General features: G+C 41.0%; 1 protein-coding gene across 1 annotated transcript in view; it reads right to left on the reverse strand.

Annotated features, from left to right (window-relative positions):
• The window catches only part of SORCS3 (sortilin related VPS10 domain containing receptor 3), a gene marked incomplete at its 5' end in the record, with an annotated part of 274,223 nt that overhangs the window by 72,465 nt on the left and 179,251 nt on the right, over positions 1–22,507 (reverse strand). The window contains 2 exons of the mRNA XM_082764642.1: positions 5,816–5,934; positions 12,354–12,418. Of these exons, the coding sequence (XP_082620768.1) occupies positions 5,816–5,934; positions 12,354–12,418 (184 nt within the window). The remainder of the gene's footprint in view (positions 1–5,815; positions 5,935–12,353; positions 12,419–22,507) is intronic.

Here is a 22,507-nt window from a genome sequence, read left to right on the forward strand (position 1 = left end):
CAAACTTTTCACTTTCCACATGGAATTCCTGCTGTCTAGAATAACTGCAGCTGCTCCCACACTGCTGGATCTGCAAGCTGTGAGTGATCACCATTCTCTGCTTCTTAGCATCCACACTGCCAATCCCATCTCATTCAGGAGGACTATTAACAACAGCCAAGACCCAAGACCCTCTCTTCCCTGCTCACCTCACACTTCTGCCTTCATTAGGTCATCCTCAGAGGAAAGGCAACCACCAGAGCAGCTTAGCTTTTTGAGAATGGGACCTTCACATATCCCGTGACAACCTACACTGGAGGAATCAGGAGGCAAGAGAGAGCAGTGCAGCTCCTGGGGTTCCCAGGATGCTGAGCTACAAATGAAATGACATAGAAAGCTGCCAAGAAATCTTCCCAACAGGGGAAATAGCAGAAGGAGCCAGGGAAGGGACAACAGCAGTGATTAATACGTTGATGCCTTGGTACCTGAGAACCAGGAAAACAAGACCCTCTTAAGAATTTCAGCCCACACTTAAACACCTTGATAAATTATGTTACATTTTGTAATATGAGTGGAAAAGGGAAGAGGCCCCCATGTTCTCCCTCTTGAAAAGCCTTGGGAAGTGAAACTTAACACCTCTCAGCATACCTCTCTGGATAATGGTGCAAGCAACTTCCCACTTAAAGTGCAAACAGAGCAGAACCTGAAGTGAACAGAGCCCTTTTCAACCAGGGCTTGCAGGTGTCGTTTCTTGTCCCTACAAAGTGACACCATAAGCCTTTAGCCCTAAAGGCAGACCTAAGAGTGTCCATCTCAAAAGGCATTTGTTTGGCCTTCTAGAGAAAACAGTCATCACCCCCAAACTCAAACCAGGCATCAGCTTCTTCTAAAACTCGGAAGAGCCCACCGTGCCCAGGAGCTCTGCCAGTACCATGGAAATTGCTGAAAGTCTGAGCTACATTTCAGATCGACTTCAGCTGCAGATGGTACGGATTCCCTGTACCATCTCAGAGAAAAATAAAGACATAAAAAAACAATCATGATAGGTATTGATTGCCCATCCACACATCTCTGTACAGCCAGTTCAAATCAAATGGTTCAAAGTTACCCTGAGGGTCTCTAAGCATTGACAGAGACAGAAATTTCAGGGAGGAATAGGGACAGTGTTAACTGGATGTTGAGCTAGACTGGTATGACCTCTGGGAGGAAAGCCACACACTGAAGAGTTTACACAAGGAAAACACAACAAGATTAATAGGGAGGAGAAATATTTTATGAGACTTACTTCTATAGTTTGGGGGAGGGAAGGTATTTTTCACATAACAAATCCTTCCTCAAGTCCGTTAGGATCTCATGAGTATGCCCAAAAGCTTATCCGTGCCTCTTCTAACTCTATCAGTTCTGATCCCATAAAAAAATACTACCTCTCCCTGTAAACTTTGTCACTCACATCCTTAGCCCACTAGCACTATAACAGCAGTACAGCCAGCAATCTTTATACCACACAACCTGGAAAGATTAATTGTTGTTACTGTCCCTCACCAGACATGTGGGAAAATCCAGTCCTTACCTGGGACTGCACCACTGAGCTGGGAACGCCCTTAGTCCCCGCTGGTTGTCAGATTTGTCCAGCACAGGACTCCAGGCACCCAACGGAACCACTGAGTTATTGCACCTGAGATAACCTCCACATTACCATTACATAATTGGGAATGGCTTTAACTTTGCAACAATTAGCTCCCTCTGCCAGCTGCAGGACTGCCCACTTGAACGTTGCTTTCTGCAAAAAATGGGGTTTTACAGCAAAGTTGATTCCCAATGCCATTTTTTTAATATCCCCATTAGTTCTTAGACCACCACAAATAAGCAACACTGCACTGAGAATTTTTCAGCCCAGACTTTTTCGCTCTTTGCAATAAGCAATGATATTTGCTCATGCTTTCTTGCATTTTCGGTGGAACTTTTTCATCTGTTGGCAAGGAAACTTACATAGATCATTCCTGCTCTTTCACAGCTACTTTAAAGAACTAAGTAGCATTGATATTATTTGCTCGCTTAGAGAAAAATAAGAAGTTTCTGCTCCAAACAATACTTCTCACTCAAAACAATTTTCTGCAAAATAATCCCCACGTTCATTAAAGTGTTGCATTTTAGTCTCTTTTCAGCAACCCGAGCAATTCTATTACTCATACTGATACTTGACTTGCTTGAAAAATCTTTTCCCCTGAATAACACTGATTTATTTTTACCATAGAAATTCTCTAAAATATCAATAGCCTAGATACATATACAAAACAAAAGATAGTTCCTAACCCATGAGTCTTATAATGTAAGCTCTTTGTCAGGATATCAAATCTTATATACAATTTCAGGTTACCTCTGCACCTGACTTTAGAAAGTGATACGAATTCAGTAGAAAGTATTCAAAGGCACTTACAGGGACAGGTGTGGTACTGCTTTAAATTACTGGCTTCACTAGTACACAGCTCTATAATTGAATATAACTGACATTCACCTTAATGGCAAAGTTGCAGCTAATATTTCATACACCTTCATAAGATTAGCTCCTTTTTGTGTACAGTAAATAAATTCATGCTTAATATGATAATATTACAAGGTTTTCTCACAAATAAGTGATCTACTTTGCAAGCTATGCAAATTTTAACTATGAAGGAAGGAGATGATATTGGCTTCTGGCTACAAGAGAGCAATCTTGTGAACTGAATGAAATCTTATACACAAAACAGAGAGCATGATTTTCTCTTTATGTATCAATTTATACAGACTTACCCAATCTTCCAGCTGTGCTAGGTATCCTTCAACAACTAGTGGTCAATCAAATAGAAAGTCAATCAATAAGTTCAGAATGATCACCTACTGTTCTATTCATAAGAATGATTAATGTTATCTCTTAGTAGCTACTTCTTCCCTCTTCATTACCTTTTATATTTTTCATTTTGTGCTGTTATTTATCTCCTTTGCCTAGTCCCAATCTTTTCAACCTCTCTTCATAGGCAAGTTTCTTTCAAGCATAGGATCATTCTTATTTTTCTTTTTTTCCGCTGTAATTCTGCAAGATCCTTTCAGAAGTGATGCACAACAACACTCCACATAAGGAAGTGTTGATTTATAATGGCACTATAACATTTTCCATATTTTCCCTTCTCCTGAGCATTATGCACCATAACATCAAATCTGCTTTGAGAGCACAGTTATACAGGTTAATTCTTCCCAGGAATCTGACACTACCGACCTGTTTATCAATTTGATTAGAATGGATATACACTGGTGAATAGCTGCATACAAATAATGCGAGATGTTGATATCAATAGCTGGGATTCACCTTCCCTTATTATAGCTGTTGGAAAGTTATAGGTCTTCTCTAAGCTATAATTAGGTGCCTTCTAATGTTAAAGACAAAAGAATATACAGAGAGAGACCTTTCTCATCCTGCAATGGGTGTGTAGGATAAAACGAATTGCCCTTGAAGGTTCTGATCTGTCCACTCTAGAGAAACACAGACTACTGGCTTAGACTAAAATCCTAATGCTTTCATGATGAACATTAAAAGAAATGAGTTACCCTCTTTACTCCAAAACACTACTTCTGATTTGTTCCAGCACAGACAGATGGGAGCTCATGCACCTATCTTTTATGCAGCTATTAAGCCTCACCAGGTTCTTAACATTTAATTTGATATTTATTTATTCATCTCTAATATTTGAAATTCAGAAGAGCTGGCTCCCATATTTCTGCCCAAGATTATCCAGACAGAATGATATGCATGAGATATTGCACACGGTGAATCCAACACATCCCATAATAGGCAGCTACATCACATGACTTCGGAGATTAATACATCCAGGACATATCAGTACTCCTACATATGTACCGAGCAAACACTCTGCAAAGCCCATCGACCATATGCTGGACACGGTGGATTTAACACACCTTCAGCTCAGAAAGGGGTGTGCTGTGAATCTGAAGTGTCTGTTTCTTGCTTGAGAACTACATGGGCTTGGTCTGTGCCCTGTTTCCAGGCATTTTTTGCATTCCCACAAGAGGGATGCAAAAAAGAGGGAAAAGCAATAGGCAACCTGTGAAAGGGAGAGTCTCCTGCCTGCCCAAACCAGTAGAAATGTTTAGTTTGTGCATTTAAAATTTTTGAGAAGTGGGGATATATAATTTTCACTCTGAATACCCATAACATTGAAACAAAACAATACCGAGGGCATCCAAATCACTCGAAGTATTACAAATATATGCACACATTTGTATACAAACTGTTTTTTTTATTATTATTATTTTTTAACTTGAAGCAATTGTTTCCAGTCATTGCTAATTTAAGTCAGAGGAGTGCACACACCAGGCAGATGTCATCACTGCAAGCTCAAGCTTCTACACAGAGCATTCTTCCTGTAACACAAGTGAGAGCCGTGCAATGAGGAATGTCTGCAAGACCTCAAGCTAACCATAAAGAATTGAATGCTCCACAATGCCCTCAGCCAGATATAAACCTCCAGATTAACAAAGTCTTTCAAAAATACTCCTTGGTGAGTAACAGCATTTATTGATTGGAAAGCCTTTGCCTCTAGTAAAATCATGACTAAGCTGCAACAGCTACACTCTCACTGTATTCTAGCAGCAGGTCTCTCCCCAACACCAGGAGAAGTAGTGGAAGGCTGGGTGTCATGGGAGGATCGAGGGGGGGCTGTGGCTTCCATAACAATCAATCTTCTCCAGAGCACCTCTCTCCCCTGCTCACACAAGGAGGAGACTGCCTACGCTACTCATGTGCATGCATTTTCCATATTGCAGTCTTCCTGGGTCATATGGATTTAGTCTTTCACCTTATCCCAGCACATATTATCAGCCTTCCCACCAAAACTTCCATTTTAAAGAATAATTTCACAATAAATGGTGCAGAACTTATGATTTGTATGTATTAAAATAAATAAATAAATAAAATAGGAGCTTTCCTTAACCCTATCTTAGTCAAAAAAGGAAGTGTGTGTCTTTCCTTTGCCACCTGGATTAAAGTTTCTTCTCATCTAATTTCCACACCTCATCATCATGTCTAATCTCTGTCTCCTGAGTTCTCTACATCCTGGAATTACCACAGCCTAGACTATGGTCTTCACTCTAATGGCACATCTTTGGGAATTTCTCTTAGACACCGTATGATTCTTCTCACAACTCCATAGGTATGAAATAGGGAGAGATGGCCTCATACCATTCCGCCCATGTTTTCTCAGAAAATCTCAAAACCTTAAGTTTCTAAAATTCTGCCACTTCCTCCTCACCTACAAAACCCTCATCAACTAGCTGGATAATTTACAGCCATCTTCTGCCTTGAAGGTGTCCTGTAACATCTTTTTTCCAATCCCTCTGCTATTTTACCTCCCACTACAAATCTTTGTTCAATCCATTAACATTACTTGACTGTCAAATTAGCATAAACCTTCCATTTGTTAAAATGATCACTCACACCTTTCCTTTGCTCTTCTCTGTTCTTTTCAGTTCACAGTAGCTTCTTTGCAATTTTCAAGTAGACACAACAATAGCAAGATAGAGTTTCTGCGAAACACGTGGACCCTCATGATTATCGATGAGCAAACTTTTAAAATATACCAGATTAACATGAGACAAGTGAGGAACAGAGATCAATTACGTTGTTTCAGACTGCATTGCCAATCTAAAGTAGGTGGATATAGACTCCCTGCTCTTACAGTTTGCAGTCCCACACATTTGTCCTAAGAATATGCCTTCTCTCTCCCACAGAACAAATACCTTGTGAAGGCAGAATTCTTGTCACGTTCTCATCGAGTCAACATACCTGGATGAAGATATATTCATCCTGAACAACAAGGGAGCTGATGTCAATGGAGCGTGAAAATGGCCCAGTCCTTTTGGTCTCTGAGCACTCCTGGATCCGACAGGTCAAATAGTGGGTGTCTGTAATGGGAGAATATGTACACATGAGAAATACCCATGTAGAAACCTTGTCTGAAAATGTCATCAGCAGCTCAGAAGAAGGTCTCCTGAAGGGAAGTCTTAATCTCATCTCCAACTAACTGGACATTATTGCATGATCCACCTCTGACCTTTAAAACTGTAACTGCTCACTGGAGTCGGGAATTCATCACACTTCCATACCCACTGTTCCCTTTCCCATCGTGCAGATATCCCTCTGACAAGTGGAGGGTACAGGTCATAAATGCATCAGAAAACCGATGATGATACCATACAGAGAAGAAAAGATTTCAAAAGCCACCTACGTGGAATTTATCCATTCCACTGTCCTACTGAGTATTATATTTCCATTCTCCCCCTAAAATACCCTAGCCTGACAACTGTTTTTTATTGTGGGAGTAGCATGCAAGGAAAAAAAGAAGTTCAAACCAGCACTACTAAATTTAATTTATTCTGCCGTGAAAATTATAAGTTTATCACCAAATTAACAGTTATTATAGCCATATATAAGCTAGGTAGGAAAACACCATGGACATGAAATAGCATGATTAGCTGAAGAGTCCTAAAAGTAGCTACATACAATAGATGTAAAATACTTCTGTCTGGAGGGAGGACAGGAAGACCCTCACAGTAATGGCATGCCCTGCTAGTCCTTGGCATTACCTGAGAGAAGGAACAGGACTGGGAGAACAATGTGAAGAAGACATAAGGCAGTCAAGATGCTTCAATAGAGGGGCCTGGATGAGAAAGCAGATATATAGCCAGATGCTCAGAGTGGCAAGAAGAGACGGGCTCACCTCCAACAAGCTGGCAGAGGTTACAGGGGATTAAGCGTCATTTCACTCAGGCTAAGAAAGGATCTCATGAAACAGAACAATCATGGCATTGTGTCTCTGGATGTATGTAATCTAAATATGCCATCTCTGCCTTTCAACTGCTCTTCTGAAAACTGCAAATTAGGAAGAAAATGAAAATACAACTAAAATGATGGCTTCAATGATAAAAGGGTCATATCTTTTACACTGCAGCACTTTTAAAGGCTTCTTAGCTTCAAGCACTTGTTGACTTTTCTACAAAGGGTGAGAACATACCATTCAGGATGAAAACAGTGAGTTCGTAATGACTGAGGTGAGCTTATTGCAGTGGTTTTAGTTCCCATGACTGCACCTATTAACAAGAACCTTGCTGAACTAACCCAAAAGGATAAAAGAAGTTCCAATGGGCTGCAATTAGCCCAGCAAAACTTCTTATAGGATTGTCCATCCCATAACCTTTGCAATTGTTTTTCATCTGTGTCTTTAGAAACAGCAAAACGTGTTTAACTGCAAAGCAGTGGGGGCACAACTGAGATCCTCTGACACTCAACTAACTGCCTTCTTGTATTTAGAGACAGATTTGCCCATTCACCTTCCATTGCCTAGTTCCACCGACAGACCCAAAGAATGCAAAAAGAACACAAAGCAGGTCAAATGAATTTAAAAAAAAAAATCAACCAAATTTTAATCTGATAAATGTCCATGCCCAACTGCATCACTAAAAGCCTGTGTTTAAAGGCTGCAGACCTGGTACAGGCACTGGGAATTCCAGGTCAATAAGAGCTACGTGGCTGATTCAGAGCAGTTGCATACATCTGGCCCTGCACTGAAAGCATAGCAGGGTGATGGTGATAAAGCAGCAGTAACAGTTGTCAGTGCCAGCTCAGAGTTTCTAGATGTAATTAATGCATATGGTGTATGGTGGAACATGCCTAACGTAGAGACAGTGCCAAATAATTGGACTAGCAGACTGGCTGTGCTTTCTCCCAGCATAAAATACCAGCAGCAGTACAGAGGCCAGATCCTTTGCTGGGATAAATAAAGGCTTCTCATCAACTGACATACACAGACTTCACCCAGAATTGCTGTTTAGGTCCTGAATGTGGAATCTAAGGCATCTTTACAGTGGGTGGAAGAAAATCCTGAGAAAACAAGAGGGTCTTACATATTGCCATTCAACCAAAAGAGCTCAGCAGCCTTGACCTGTTCTTCGAGGTAGCACTAAAATTAGGCAGAACCAGGAGGAGAGGTCAGGAGCTATATTTTTAGCAGCTCGTTCCCACCACTATGTTCTCCCACACAGTCGCCAGGATATTCTTATCTTTCCAAAAAGGGGATAATTTGCTGCTGCTGAGTGACAGAATGGGAGGAGGAATAAAAACCTGTCACAAATAAATGCAAATAAACCACAAGTGTTGACATGACAACTAGCTTCCTGCCTGCTGAGAAATGTGTCATTTCGAGTGTGTTACACCAGCAATCAAATATACTCAAAGAATGGCACTCGATTAATATTCACAGGAAGATGGTGGTGGAGAAGGGGGGTAGTGCCCTATCCACTTTCCATTTAGTAACTTGTTTATTTATTTTCATATATTTTACAACACAAAACCTGCAGAAGAAAACATAGGCACAAAAAAAAAAAAAAAAAAAAAAGATCTTCAAACCTGTCTTTGTATATAAAACTAAGTTTAATTTTGAGTTTCTTCCTGATGTCCCACATAAAATGAAAAATAATTCCCATTAAAACACATCCCTTTAAAACACACACACGCACAAAAATCCCCCTTTAAAACAGTCAGGTAAAAATATGACAGGGTATAATAAACAGTAACTTCTAAGCAAGAAAAAGTGCCATGCAGCTTAACAAACCTCAATGTGGATATTTTGCAAGGCCAGAGGCTCAGACTAGAGAAAAACCCAAACCAACAGTTTAAATTATAATATTCCAAAACTCTGAGGATTTTTTTTTAAAGTAATAATCCCAGAAGACTCTAAACTACTATCTTATAAAATCATCAGCATCTCCTTTTCAATATTTAAATTCCCAGAACATCTCACATTTTTCTGTAAGTCAAATGGTGAACTGCCCCTGTGTTATCTGCCCAGCACTCAGCTCATATGTGAGTATGACTGAAAGCCAGAAACCATCCCAAGTTCCTGTCCAAGGATGGATCCCCAGAAGGGCAGGTGGCATGCACCCAAGCTGTGCAGCCCTATGAAGCCTTGCTGACCTTTCACTGGTTGATGCATGCCTTAAGAGAAGTTGGCTTCAATCTGGGGAGTATTTCCTGTTTATATAATGTCTCAGACAAAAGCAGAATTAGCCTTTTTCTTTCTTTTTGTTTGTTTTTATTTTCACTGCAAAAGTAGTTGAGAAGTGCCCCCTATTTCCTAGCTGGCCTCAAAATCTTCTTGTGCTTGTAACCTAACAGCCAGCTATTTTCTCAGCCCACCCATGAATGAGGCAATATGGACATCAAGCAGCCTGAAGGCTTTGCTGCAGCTCCAATCCCAACATCCATGCCTCCCCACAAACCCTTCCAACAAACTTATTTCACTTAGGATTACAGAGTGACTTTCCCAGAGGCATATGCATTTTCCAGCTGAGGAGCTCAAAACACCTCCCCATTGTTAATTAACATGGTCACCCATAATGAGAATTTGGTGCATGTTATTATTGCCCAGGACTTAGTTACTATTACCTCGTTTTATCTTTCAAGTTTTGTTTTTATTTTTAATTTACTCTTTTCTCTGTAATTAAAACGTTGTTTATTGTATCATACCTGTGAGTGAGGAGATTATCTCACCAAACATCATGAAGTTTAATATATCTTTCCTAGGAGCACTTGTGGGTGCATGTGTCCATGTATTTGTATTAGCTCCCTTGCATTCAGCCCCATCCTTCCTGCTATTACACCCAGGCAGAAGGTACAGTGCCCAAGGCTCCTACATGTTTTTATAATTTAGAAACGCAAGCCTAGATTATTATTCAGCTACAATAGCTCTGCCAAGATGTTGAAAAAAAAAAAAAAAAAAGTGAAAATTTTGATCTGCCGTAAAAGACAGGAACAGCTTGAGATCAGCTAGGCGCTGGAATTCACAGCATCTTGCAAATATTCAGAGAGACAATGTACTGGGGCAGATTATTTTTGAGAACCATTCCTAATGACCAGACAGACAAGACCCAGGGAGCAAGACGTCTCAAAGGACATATGACAGAAGAGTGAACAGGACTTCCACCCCCCAGCTCCCTGAGTTTATTGATAGCCCTGACTCATTTATGGATGAACAATACTCTAGCATGTCCCACCACCTGTTTGTTCCCAGCCATGGAATGTATTTATGTATTTTAGGCTCCAGTGTCTGAATCAGTATTAGATCAGTTCTTGAATCCCATGAGTAATTACTGTTAAAGAAGGAAAAGAGGAAAAAATAAAATTAAAAAAAAACATCGTCAAGTTTGGGATTCTGATCCCAAATTCCACACACCAAAGACAAATGCCCCTTTAGAAGACTTGTGTATTTTTAAAATGGTCAGGGACATTGAAGACAGGGATTCTAGTTCTTGACTGGAGCCAAGCAATGGGAATACTCAAATCTGTCTCTTAACGCATCAAGTAAATGCCTGAGCCACCAGACTGACCTAAGAGGCATCATAAAAGCCTCCTTTTCATGCCAACCACCGAGGGAAAACTTCAGTCGCAAACTTTCCAGCCAAGAGGAGATAACTGCAGGGATCCATTTTCCAGCAGGTCTAAGTGCCTCAGCCACTTCAGTGAGAGCACGGAGGACCATTTTTGCTATGGAGCCAGCCAGGAGGAAAGTTCAGCCTGCCATTCCTAAGCACGCAGAGGTGTACCATTTCACACCAGGTGAGCCTATAGCTCTGAGGCAGTCGATGTTTTATAACACGAGCTAACATCATTTTTAAGCCTTAAAAACTCTAATTGGAGCAATATGGTTCTTCTGTGCTGTGCTTGGCTGGGAGATGAGTCCTTTTGGAGTTGTCCCTCAGCAGGCCACCCCAGCAGGGCCAGCACAGCCCACTGGGTCCCACCTGCTGGGACGATGCTTTGCAAGGGGCCTGTTTTGCTGACACTACTATTCAAGCCAGACTTTCGGGGAAACCCTCAATAACATCAACAGCCAGTTTCAAAATGCTGAATTTATACATTAAAACAAGAACAAACAACAACCCCCCAAGCAAACAAGGCCTGAAGGAAGAGAGTTGTCTGTGAACTGGGGAGACATCTTTCAAATGAAGCATCTACATCCTTGACAAATACAGTATTCGAATAGCTGGGTGAGCAAGTATAAACTTAGTTTGAAAACAGCCCTCATCAGCAGTTTGTTTGCCTACTTACTTACTTCTTCACTTGTTTTTTGCCACTTCTCCTAGAATCTCTACAACAGCATATGCAGCAGCAAAGACACTGAAGAAGCCTCCCTACCTTGCCCACCCACCTGCCAGCCTGTTTTGCTCTTTCCCCATATTCAACAAACAGCTGTCACTCCTGAGCTTTTATTGCCTGGTTATTTATTCAGCTGCCATCACTAAATAGCAGTGGGAGGCCAATGAATGATTTTAGAAGATCCACAGCCTCAGAGAAGTCACCCTGATAGACAGAAGCTTGTTCACACAGCATCTGGCCTACACAGCACTTGACTAAAGAAAAAACGTTTGTAACCAACAAAAATAAAGTATTTTCCCCTTAGAAATCCTCTACAACATGAGTCTTATGCTGCTTTTTTACACTGCCCCTGTAGCATTTTATGCTACATGTGTGTAGTATTGAGCTGGAGTAATGCTGGCTTCACCCCAGAAAGAGATTCATTAGCATGCTAAAAATCCTGTAAGAAATAACTAAAGTACTGTAGAGAGAGTGGTGGAGAAAGTCAGTTTCTAATACACGCTGTTTTTGTTGGAGGTTTGTTACAGAGGAATGTGTTCTACTGAAAATGTGGCTACATTCATTTCAGCAAGGGGTTAAGATTTTGTTTTGTTTTTCCTATTTCTTACTTTATATCCAGGCATCTCTTCAAGGCATGTAACGTTTTGGTATGGAGGACCTATTCACACATCCTAGGCAAAACTGAAAAATCCTTTCAAAACAAGTCAAAGGGTCCATGGGGCATAGAGACATTCTGGCCAGAGGAGTCTGACCGTAAGCAATTTTTTTTCTCAGATTCTTAGGAAGAACTTAGCTGTTTTGAACACCTCTGGAAATGCATGGAGGCTGTACTGCACAGCGATGGCAACTAAGCTCTTCATGATTCATACATGAATCACATAAAATACATGATATTGAAAAAAAAAAAGTTAAATACTGAGAAGAATAGACTGCTCTGTAGCTCAACAGATTGTGCTTCTGCCCATCCTCTCTACTGACAGAAGCCCTGCAGCCTTTGAATTCTCCCCCAGGGTTGAAGGATAAAAATATGTCTTGCATCAAACCCCATGACCCACATTTTTCCTATCAATTAAAATGTAAATGGGGAGACAAAATGAGCAAAGTGAATTTCAATTCCCATTCCATTCTTGACTCAAAGTACATTTTTTCAGCATTGGCTCCAGGCACTCACGTCCATCAGCTGTCCGGGCTTCCATGTGTACAAGGTCTGGTTCTTTATCCAAACCCGCCACCGACCTGGGGGGAATAGAATAAAAACAGAAAAGACAACATCAGGTGAGGTAAAAGGCTGCAGTCAGATGGACAAAGAGTGAGAAAAAGCAAAACCAGTTCAACCTTATGACACTGTGCATGTAGGTCCCTACCTCCTACCCACTTCGTTGTCTCTTCTATGTTCCTGTGCAGCCTGCTCCCAGAGACTATGTGCTAGCCTATAAACTACCCTTCCAGCTGCTGGTGAATGAGCTAACCTGTCCATTGTCTCCAAGATCAAGAAAACAGCGACCATTCTTGGGGTGGCAAAGCTAGCTGGTTCCAAGATCCATCGAAACCAGAGCTCTGTTTTCATGCTGCAAGAGAGATGAGGACACAGCAGCCACATGCTTATAAACAAAAAATTAAAAAGGGGTTTTACTCAGCTGAATAGTGAGGCAAGATCTGTTCCTGGTTTGCTGTGCAATCTTGCTACCGTTTATCTCAGTTTCCCCATTTTCAATGGATGGCTTTTATGAAATGGCTTTAAGAAATGTAAGATATTATTTATCATTTTCCCTTTACAATTATGAAACAAGGCATGAACTTCTCTAAACCCAAGCACCTCAAAGCAAATCTTCCCTTTTTTTTTTTTTTTTTTTTTTTTCACTCCCTAAAAATGTTTTGCAAGGTACACTAGAAAGACAATTTTCCTCTTGGCAGACAGAAAGTCAAGCCCAGAACAGAAATGTTATTCTTAGTGTACTGGCTGATAAGAATCACTGGGAGATGAACATTTATTCCTAGCAATGGCTGGCAGGGGGAAAAAATATCCATAGATGTCCACGTGATTTATGAAGCTGCTTCTCCCGAGTTAACCAAGGGGTTAGATTAAAAAGGGACAACGACAAAAATCAGTTTCTAATTTGGTGGAAGCTGAATTTGATACAGTAGATTGTAAATAATAGATTCCCTCTGAGCCAGCCAACGTTCACAATTCCCTAATGTTCTGAGACATTTTTATCACGATCTTTTGCTGCTTTAATCCTTGGGGCATCAACAGCTAAAACATTTCAAAAAGAAGAAAAAGGAAAAAAAAAAAAGAACATACCAAATACAGATGCTCTGATATATTTTTGTGGAGCTGAAAAAGCAATTGAAGCAACAACAAACACACGTATGTGCCAGGGTTCAGCTAAGATCAGCCAGTGCTGGAAATGCCAAAACAGCTCAATATGACCCAGAGTGGAGGTACCCAAAATTGGCTCTGCTCGTTAACTTAGAGCATCGCTTCAATAGCGAGCCTACTCACAACATACTGTGAACCGTAGCAAAAAACAACACAGCAAAACAAAGCCGTGCAGGCAGAGCTTTCATCATTCCACTCCTGGTGAGAAATAGCCTGTTCCCTAATCACTACCACCAGTTTCAGGGTGATGCCACAAAGAAGATAGCACTGTGCATTATCAGAAAGGATGCCAGGACGGGCCAGAGTCCCTGTGACCATGCAATTATCACTGTCAAATCTTCTGAAAGATCGGGGTGCAGTTAAAAGTGACAGTAGGACTGACAGGAAATCCCTTAAAATGTCAGTGAAAAACACTACAGAGTGCAGCATCATTATTTCCCAGTACATAGGAAGAACACATCTTTCGTGTCCATAGCCAAATCGTTCTGCTTTTTTCCACAATGAGCCATAAATGCTGTTCTCAGCTGTTCAGCAGTCGTGACTCTCACTTGTGACTCACCAAACAGGACAGAGGAACGTGCTTACCATGCATTATAACTTTATAAAAGGGTCCGGCAATTTCTGCACTTTTTGGCAGAGGTCGGGAACACTTTAGGAATCCACCCCACAGCCCTTCCCAGCAGGCTTTCTATTAAATCGAGACATTGCTCTAGAGGCTGCACTCACCAGATTTCCTTCTCAAAGCCAGTCACTAGCCTTTTGCACAGAGCCATTGGTTGTGTCGGCAATGCCAATGTCACCCATTCCCCCTCCAGGCAGAGGGGCACTGTGCCTCCCCCACAGCAAAGGGGCAAGCCCAGAAAGGAAGCATCACCGTGAGGGCTGCCACAATGCTATTCATCTTGAAAGGGACTGAAATTAGTAGCATCTATGCATTTCCAAAGAAAAGCCAGAATACTGTTATTATTACCGTTGTGTGTTTGCATACACAAGCTCTGTGGATCCATTCCACTTATAATTCCTATTATGTGAGCACACGAGACAGGAGTCTCCCGAAACGTGTCAGTCTAGCTTGAATTTCTTTCCCAGTGCCATCTACTTGTTTCCTTAATTAGTTTTGACAAGCCTGATGGTTCTTTTCAGAACAAGGACGACTTCAAAAGGACCAGCATACAGCATCGCCCAGTACTTCTGTGCTCAGTGAATGCCGTACTTCAAGTGGAAAAGCTCACAAAGCAATCTCCTGCAGCCCAAAAGCAAAACAAGCTCCTGTTATCTACAGACAGATAACAGCCCTGTAAAGTAATGCATCGGTCATCCTTCCTTCTCCCAAACCTAGTTGTTCTCTTCTATCAAAGCCTCTGACTGAAAACAAATTCCCACTCAGCGCTGTTTCTTCATGCCTCCCCTCGAGTCTGCTCCCACTGGCAGAGACAATGGCTTTGGTTTGCAGTGCTTCTGACTCCTGAATACGGGTATTTTGAGTACACGGTCTCTCAGTCTCCTGTCATTTGTCTGGAGAAGCTTTACGTGAAGAATGCAAAAAAGTTAGGCAGTGGAAAAAGCAAGATGTGAACACAGGTCCTGGAGCACACCTGCAAACACGCACACAGACTTGTAAAGCTATTCCTTCATCCTGCATGGTAACTTAGCTTGTCTTGAGAGCTCATTACAGCAACCTCTCAGGTCTGCCAATACAAGAAGGTAAACACAGAAGATGCCTTCACAGCCTTACATTTTCTTATTCTTTCTTCCTCTGTATGACATTTGGAGGATGCACTGCTCAAAACTATTCGAGCAACTTAAATATGATGAGGAGAGATGTCAGCATCCTGTGACTTACCTTTTCCCTTGCATGTTCTGTACAACCAAGCAGAGCCAACAGAGCAAGCTGGATAGGAAGGGGCTTCATTGCTCTCTGGCTGAAAAACACCTCTCTTTCAAAGGAAAGAGTAGTTAACACTCAGAAACCTAAGCCCAGCTTGAAAACATTTTTTGTGCCTCGTGGTCACACCTCACACTCTAGGCATAGCTCAGCTGTATTTTGCATGTGCACAAACTCTAGATAGCAAAAACCAGATCAAGGCCCACAAAAGGCATCCATGTGTGTTGCTGCCCTGGTTGGCCGAGGGGGGAAAAAAAGGGCACACACTATGACAAACCATGCTAAATCAACATCCTCCACCATCCTTATTCATTTATCACCACCCAGATAAAAAAAAAAAAAAATGCTGAGAAAAGAAGACGCAGCCAGAAGTGACAGGAAAGGTCATTTTTTCCTGCTGACATGTTCCCTGACTGCTGCAGAGGCAGTTTTTGAAATGGGGAGCCTGCAGCTAGTGTTGCAGCTGGCACAGGATCATCAGCCAATTAAGAATTCAAACTACCTCTGAATCCCATTAGGAAAGAAGCGATGGTTACTTTTTCTCTATCTTCTGTTGCTTTTCTTTTTTGTTCTCATGGTAGTTCTTTGACTTCACAAGATCTTTCCTCCCTTCTTTTCAGGTGAGGAGTCTCTGCTCTTGAAAGGTGAAGGACAGACAGGACCCTGGCAAAATTCTTACTTCTATCTCAAGGGCAGAGCATTGTGCATGGATGCACATTTACTATGCTGTTCCAACAATATTTCATCTCTGACCTGGAGGGAGAGCAAGCAAAAAGGGCAAGGAAAACACAGTATTCTGCATTTTAAATAGATATTCCTAAAATGTTTATATGTAAGACACTATATAGTTCAAAATGAAAAATGCAAGCACATGCAAAGAAAAGAAAAAAGAAACACACAAACTTTCAGTCTGGGTTACCTGCCCTACTGAACACCTCAGCTCACTGATTCTACTAACTCCACTGCCTTTCCCTGGAATTAGCCATTTTGCATTTTTTTTTTCTCCTGTACTTTCCAGACACCAGGCATTAATGATAAATAGCAGCATTGAGATTTAGCTACTCCAGCATCTTAGATCAAAACTGCTGAGCAATTCAGACTGCCTGCTGTTGATCCCTGTTCCCTAAACCATCAACCAAGATGTTCTAACCCTCCATCTCCTGGACCCATTTGTTTGGGGTATGGAAGGGAGTTATCACTGGACCTCAGCAATATTCGCAACAAGGTTTTGTAATAGGGTCAAAAATCAGGTCACAGTGTTTGAGCTTTCATACTTGGTCTGGGATCTGCTAAACAGAGCACTTTGTGGTGCTAGCAGACACGGGGGTGTGCCTTGCAGTCAAGGTGGCATTCAGCAGCTTTGGCTTTGAAAACAAAAGCAAAACTTTTAAAATGGATTGAGACTTTCCCAAGATGCCAACTTAGAAACTCATTTTTGCAGGTTGGGATGTCAGACTGAAGGTAATTGTGACTGCTCACACAAAGAGACAGAGGAAACAGATGGAGACTACTTAGCAGGATGTTGTGCCATAGATAAGGACTGGAAATAGGAAGGAACAAGCCATGTTTATTGTGGAATTATATGTAAAGGGGGGAAAACACATCCTCTTGCTGTAGGCAGTTACAATTAAATTAGTGGATGTTGCCAATTAGCCTGTTGCAATTTTAATTGTATCCTGCCCCTGAAGTGAATAAACACTTCTAGATGGTTCCAGGCAAACAGCGCATGTGAGTAACTCATCCAAGCAACAAAAGGACCATGTCTATATGGGCAGTCTGTATGGGAAACTGATCCAGACAATTTCTGTTCAACTGATGTGGATCTTCTCACACAGCATCCTTGCTGAATTATACATGCTTTTTCAACATGGGCCAAAGGCCAACAGACTGCCTTCTTCATCACATTGCCTCACTATGTTTTCCTGCTATTTACTGGAGCCAAGCCTTAAACTAGGTCCCATCAAGCATTGGCTGTGCACACAAGCCACATACACCTCAGGCTTACAACATGTCACAAACTACTACAGCTGGGGAAGACTATACATATATAGTTGGGGAAATAATGTTTTTATTAAACATATAAATACAGCACCATTCCCTGTGGCTGAACACGGGAGATGTTGCTGGATGGGGTAACGTGATGAGGTCTCTGGAGAATTATGGATAAAACACCTCCTTGCACAGTATAATTGAAACAAAGCTTAGAAAAAAAAAAAAAAGGCAGGAAGACAATGTAAGACAGTGTCTTAGACAGGTCCCCGAAGCTTTCTACTTCTTTCCCAGTGCTAATTTCTATGGTGCTACAATTCTGGACATCAGCAAAAGTAATTGTTGCAAGACTTAGCTTGCTAGATAAGGCAAAAACAATTGCCAAGTACTTTTTCTCATCTAATTTCTTTTCAACAAAGCCAATACTTTGTAAAAAGGTCCCAGTGAATTTGGAGAAGGTGTTCTGCCTGGTATATCAAACAAACTTATGAAAATACACACAGAGGCTGTGGACACACATGTACATGACTAACTGTATCCCATCCCCACTACCTGCTGGATATCTGAATTAATATCCTTCAAACTCATAGTGGATTAGAGGTCCCAGAACTACAAAGTTGCTACAAATTTAATAGACAGTAGCAGTGCAGGAAGAGGAGAAAGGCCTAAGTCTTCCATTGAGGGAAAGGCTGATATTTAGACTCAGCCACCTTACACATCAGTAGAGAAGCCACACAAGACACCAGTCTACACCGCACACAAACATTTTTTTCCTCTTCTCATTGCATAAAAGTGTGTGGCTCTTTATATCTCAGAAATTAACAGCAATGGGAAAGAAATGTCACTGAATCTTAAAAGGGTATTTGTCAACTGAATGAAGCTGCTGTTGATTTACATTTTTCTTTACCTCATATGAAATATAATAATAATAATAATAATACCACCAAAACCGAAGTACCTTACCTATACTATGTAAGGTACCTCTTTGTTTTGCCTATACTATGAATCCCAATACACCTAAGTGAAGTTTTGTGAAATAAACACTGAAAAATATGTGGGCAGAAGGGTGAAGAACCTCACTCACAGACCTGTTTGAAAGCACCAACAGCACAGGCAAGGCATATGCTGGAGGTAGCATCCTGATTTCCCAGTGCTGCCTGAAACAACTTCTCCTGGGGCCTGAGCCTCGTGGAGGGAGCAGATCTGTCAGCCGTGTCAAACCAGCACTTGTAGTGGGTACATTCCCAGGTGCAGTCACAGTCTTGCTGCTTACTTTCAAACTAAATAACTACCTCTGTGCAGCCTGCTGCTCCTGCCTCATCTTGGTACACCTGAACCTTGATGTGTAAAAGCAGTCCTGAAGGTTTCTCCTGAGAAATAAACCTTTTTTTTTTTTTTTTTTTTTTCCTCCAAGTCCTAGCAGCACAATGATCAAGATATGGTGGAAGTAATGAAGCATCAGCTCATTCAGCTAAGATGTTACTGTTTTAAAGGCATCTCAAAGCTTCAGCACATGATATTCTATCAGCCCTGCCCCATGTGCATCTAACACCGTGAGACTGAGGAAAGCACTTCTAAAAAGTAGAGAGGGTATTTACCTGTCATTACAAGTCTGCAGACTTTTTGGTGGACAAGTTGGAAACATTTTTCAATGGAAAGATTTGATTCTGTTTTGTTTCTTTGAAGGACAGGACATTTTTACAGATCTTTTTCCCCAATATTTTAGATTTCAAGTCCTTCAAGGAAATAAGAATAAAAATCTATTTTTGGAAATACTAAAAAATGACATATTTTTAGCTTTCTTCTTTCTCACCGCTTCCTTCCTTCCTTTATTTGGAATAGGAAGGGAAAAAATATTGAAAAATAGTATAGGAAGGGGAAAACCAAAACACAGAGATTATCTTGTATAGAAGCCATTTTGGAGATCAAAATCTAAGGAAATCTAAAGGGGGGAGTATTTATTGTTGTTTGCAGCTTTTTGGAAAAAATAAATAAATAGGGAAATTACATTTTCTAGCCAGCTGTGCTTTGCACGAATCTGTGAAAGCCAAACACAGAGTTTTTGTTTCAGTTCCCAGACTGATCACTGACATATTGAGTGACTTTCAGCTCTTTCCCTGCATTTGATTCAAAATTAGTTTAGTGCCTACTATATTAAGAAGGCCAGTTAATTAATGTTTGCACAGTGCTTGGCTATCTTCCTTTGTAAGTCATGTGGATGGGGAATTGCTATAGATTATTGTTTTAGTTTTTCAGGAAACATGAATCAACCGTGTTTCTGCCCAAAAACAAAAAACAAAACAAAACAAAACACATGCTCAAAGAAACCATCAGCTCAGCCTGCCAGTCCTGCAGTCAAGGATCTGGCTGGAGTTGTTGTTTCTCTCCATGGAAGGCAATGGTTAGAAGACTCATTGCTCTCAGTTTGTCTCCTAGCAAAAGTATCTTAAAAATGATCTGCTCAAGCAATGTGTTACACCAGAATAAGGATTCTCAGTTCACTGTGTGTTTAATTCCCCTCATTTGTATGAACACTTTCTTACAGCAAATATGACATGCCTGAAATGCTAAGGCTCAGTGGTTCAGTTATTAACACTGTATTCCAAGGCAGACTACAGTGCCTCTGAAAAGCCTCAGAGTGAGAGCATCATTTAATAAATGAATGCAGTAGTAGATGAATAAAAATAAAACTTAAATTGTCCGAAGAGGGGATGCCATCATGAAACTTGGCACAGACAGAATGTATAGGGTATGCTGATGAGCTCCATATGCCTACGGGCATTGTACATTGTATTAATTAAGGAAGGATGAGTCTTCACATTCCCTGTTGCAGGATATTGCAGAGAATCACCCTGGGATAACATCTAACATTCTGGAAATAAATTTGCCATTCAGTTTATACATTTTGGAGAAAGGCGCTGTGAAAAAATAAAATTTCCATCACAAACCTTTTCTGACTGTTGTTTCACTGCATTTCAGATGCTAACCTGAAGAGAACAAATAGCTTGTTTCATTCTTTGACTTTTTACTACCAGTCACAAAAGGCAGAGAATAGGAGGGAGAGGTGGGGCGGGAGTGGAAAGAGAGGAGGAGAATAAAATACTCTGTTCTGGACCAGCAAGCATAAATGCATCAATGTAGCTCCTTGCCCCCCAGAATCACACTCAATTAGCTGCTGAGAGAGATAAACTCATTTGTCTCAACATTCACAAGAGGAGAAGACAAAGAAGCAGGAAACAAAAAGCTTTCTTGCAGCAGACGTCTGCAAAGCCAGGCTCTGTCTGCAGAAACAGTCTGTGCGGCTGTGATGGGTGAAAGCAGACATAACAGGAGTTCTGTACATGTGTCTTGTGATGAGATAGGTTTGTACTCAAAACAAAGGTAACCTCAGACACAGCACAGAGAGGAGAGAAATAAAATGGGAAAGGCCACTTGCAGGTCTCTCCATCAGTGGAAGAATGACACCGTAGCAGGAGAGACCTGAGACACCACGGAGCTTTTGTGGGTTCCTTTGCTCCAAGCTAGAGGGATGCTCCAACATCCCAGGGGGCTGAGTACTAGATGGGCTCCCAGCTCTCCACAACGGCAGAGTTCCAATGTGTCCCAATCCCCAAAGCATTAAGAAATCTCATGGTTGAATGCCGCAACAGGAGGTTGTGCTATCCACATGCCAAGAAGCAAAGATGTATGGCCAAGCTCTAGGTGAATCAAGAGCTTCTCTTTGTCGGGTTCTTAATCTGTTGTTATGGATGAGCAATAAAAGGAAAGAAAAGTACAAGGCCAAACAAAAAGTAATACTCTGCTGGTTTCTGGCCTCAAGGTAGATTCCAAAGTGTCAACGCATTGTTCAAATCTAATGATTTGTAGAAAGAAAACGAATTCTGGAGAAACTGCAGCAGATCCAGAAATGGCTTTAGGGAGTCACTATTACAGATTGCTCTTAAAATCAATATTATAATGGAACATGTCTCCTTCCCTCAAAGATTTTCAATCAAAACCTGAAAACCAAAAATATTGTGAGAGCAAAACCTAAGAATCTTTCTGTACCCTTTGGCCAAAAACCTGGTAGGATTTTTTGGTTTGTTTTTCTCCAATTTTTTCAAAAAAAAAAAATATATATATATTCTCATGTGAGAGAAAACCTAGATCTTTTTCAATCAGCTTTGAAGTCTACTGGTATTATTCATTACTTCCTCAAATCCTTGCTGACAGTCACAGGTCAGCATCTTTCTCTTAAACTCAGCTGCAGAAATTCTGATATTTCACTAAACATGGGGATGTGTCTACATCCCATTTTTATTGTCTTCTGCCCAGTAGAGAACAATTATCCATGAGGTAATTACAGAGCTACGATAACCACAATCTTCTATTCCAATTAGATTGCTACAAATATGCAAGTTAAACAGCCTCACTCCCTGCCTTCTCGTCCTTGTTCTGTATATGATCAGCAAGAGACAAGTTACTGAATCAACATTATTTAAAAGAACCTGTAGTGCAGCTAATAAGACCCTGCTTCCTGCTCTTAGGTTGTGATGTAGCTTCGTGCTCACTATGCTTAACAATAGCAGAATTAAACTCATCTCATTCTACAGAGGAGGCTCAGGGGAACGCCAGGGAACGAAAGGATGGGAGTTTCAATTTCTTCTCTTGACGAGAATGAATTCTGCCTCATATAGCTGCTGATGAATTGTCGTTTTAAGAGAGTTTGTTAATTTCCAACAGGCAGAAGGCATAAAGAGAGACCTCCTTATCTTTAATGGATGTTATTGAGCAACACAAATGGCTCACGTTTAAATGAATGTGGAAACATCTTGTCTGTTTTGCCATGATAAGACTGTTCTTCCTGCACAGCATGGGTTCAGCTCCTTCTGTTAAATAAAACAACCGTTTTTGTTCAACTTAATGGCAGGCAAACTTCCAAAGGTTCAGAGGCTGAAGTCAGTTCAGAGAAATGAAATGGAATTTATCTGGGTCCTTCCTTGCTCTTCTTGAGAAAATTACCTGAAGAGCTTAGAGGTATGACTGAAATTCTAGTTTCAAGCAAAAATGGTCCCTAAGAGTATTGCTGTAC

Source organism: Aythya marila (assembly GCF_965140915.1).
Source record: "Aythya marila genome assembly, chromosome: 7".
In the NCBI taxonomy this organism is placed as follows: Eukaryota; Metazoa; Chordata; class Aves; order Anseriformes; family Anatidae; genus Aythya; species Aythya marila.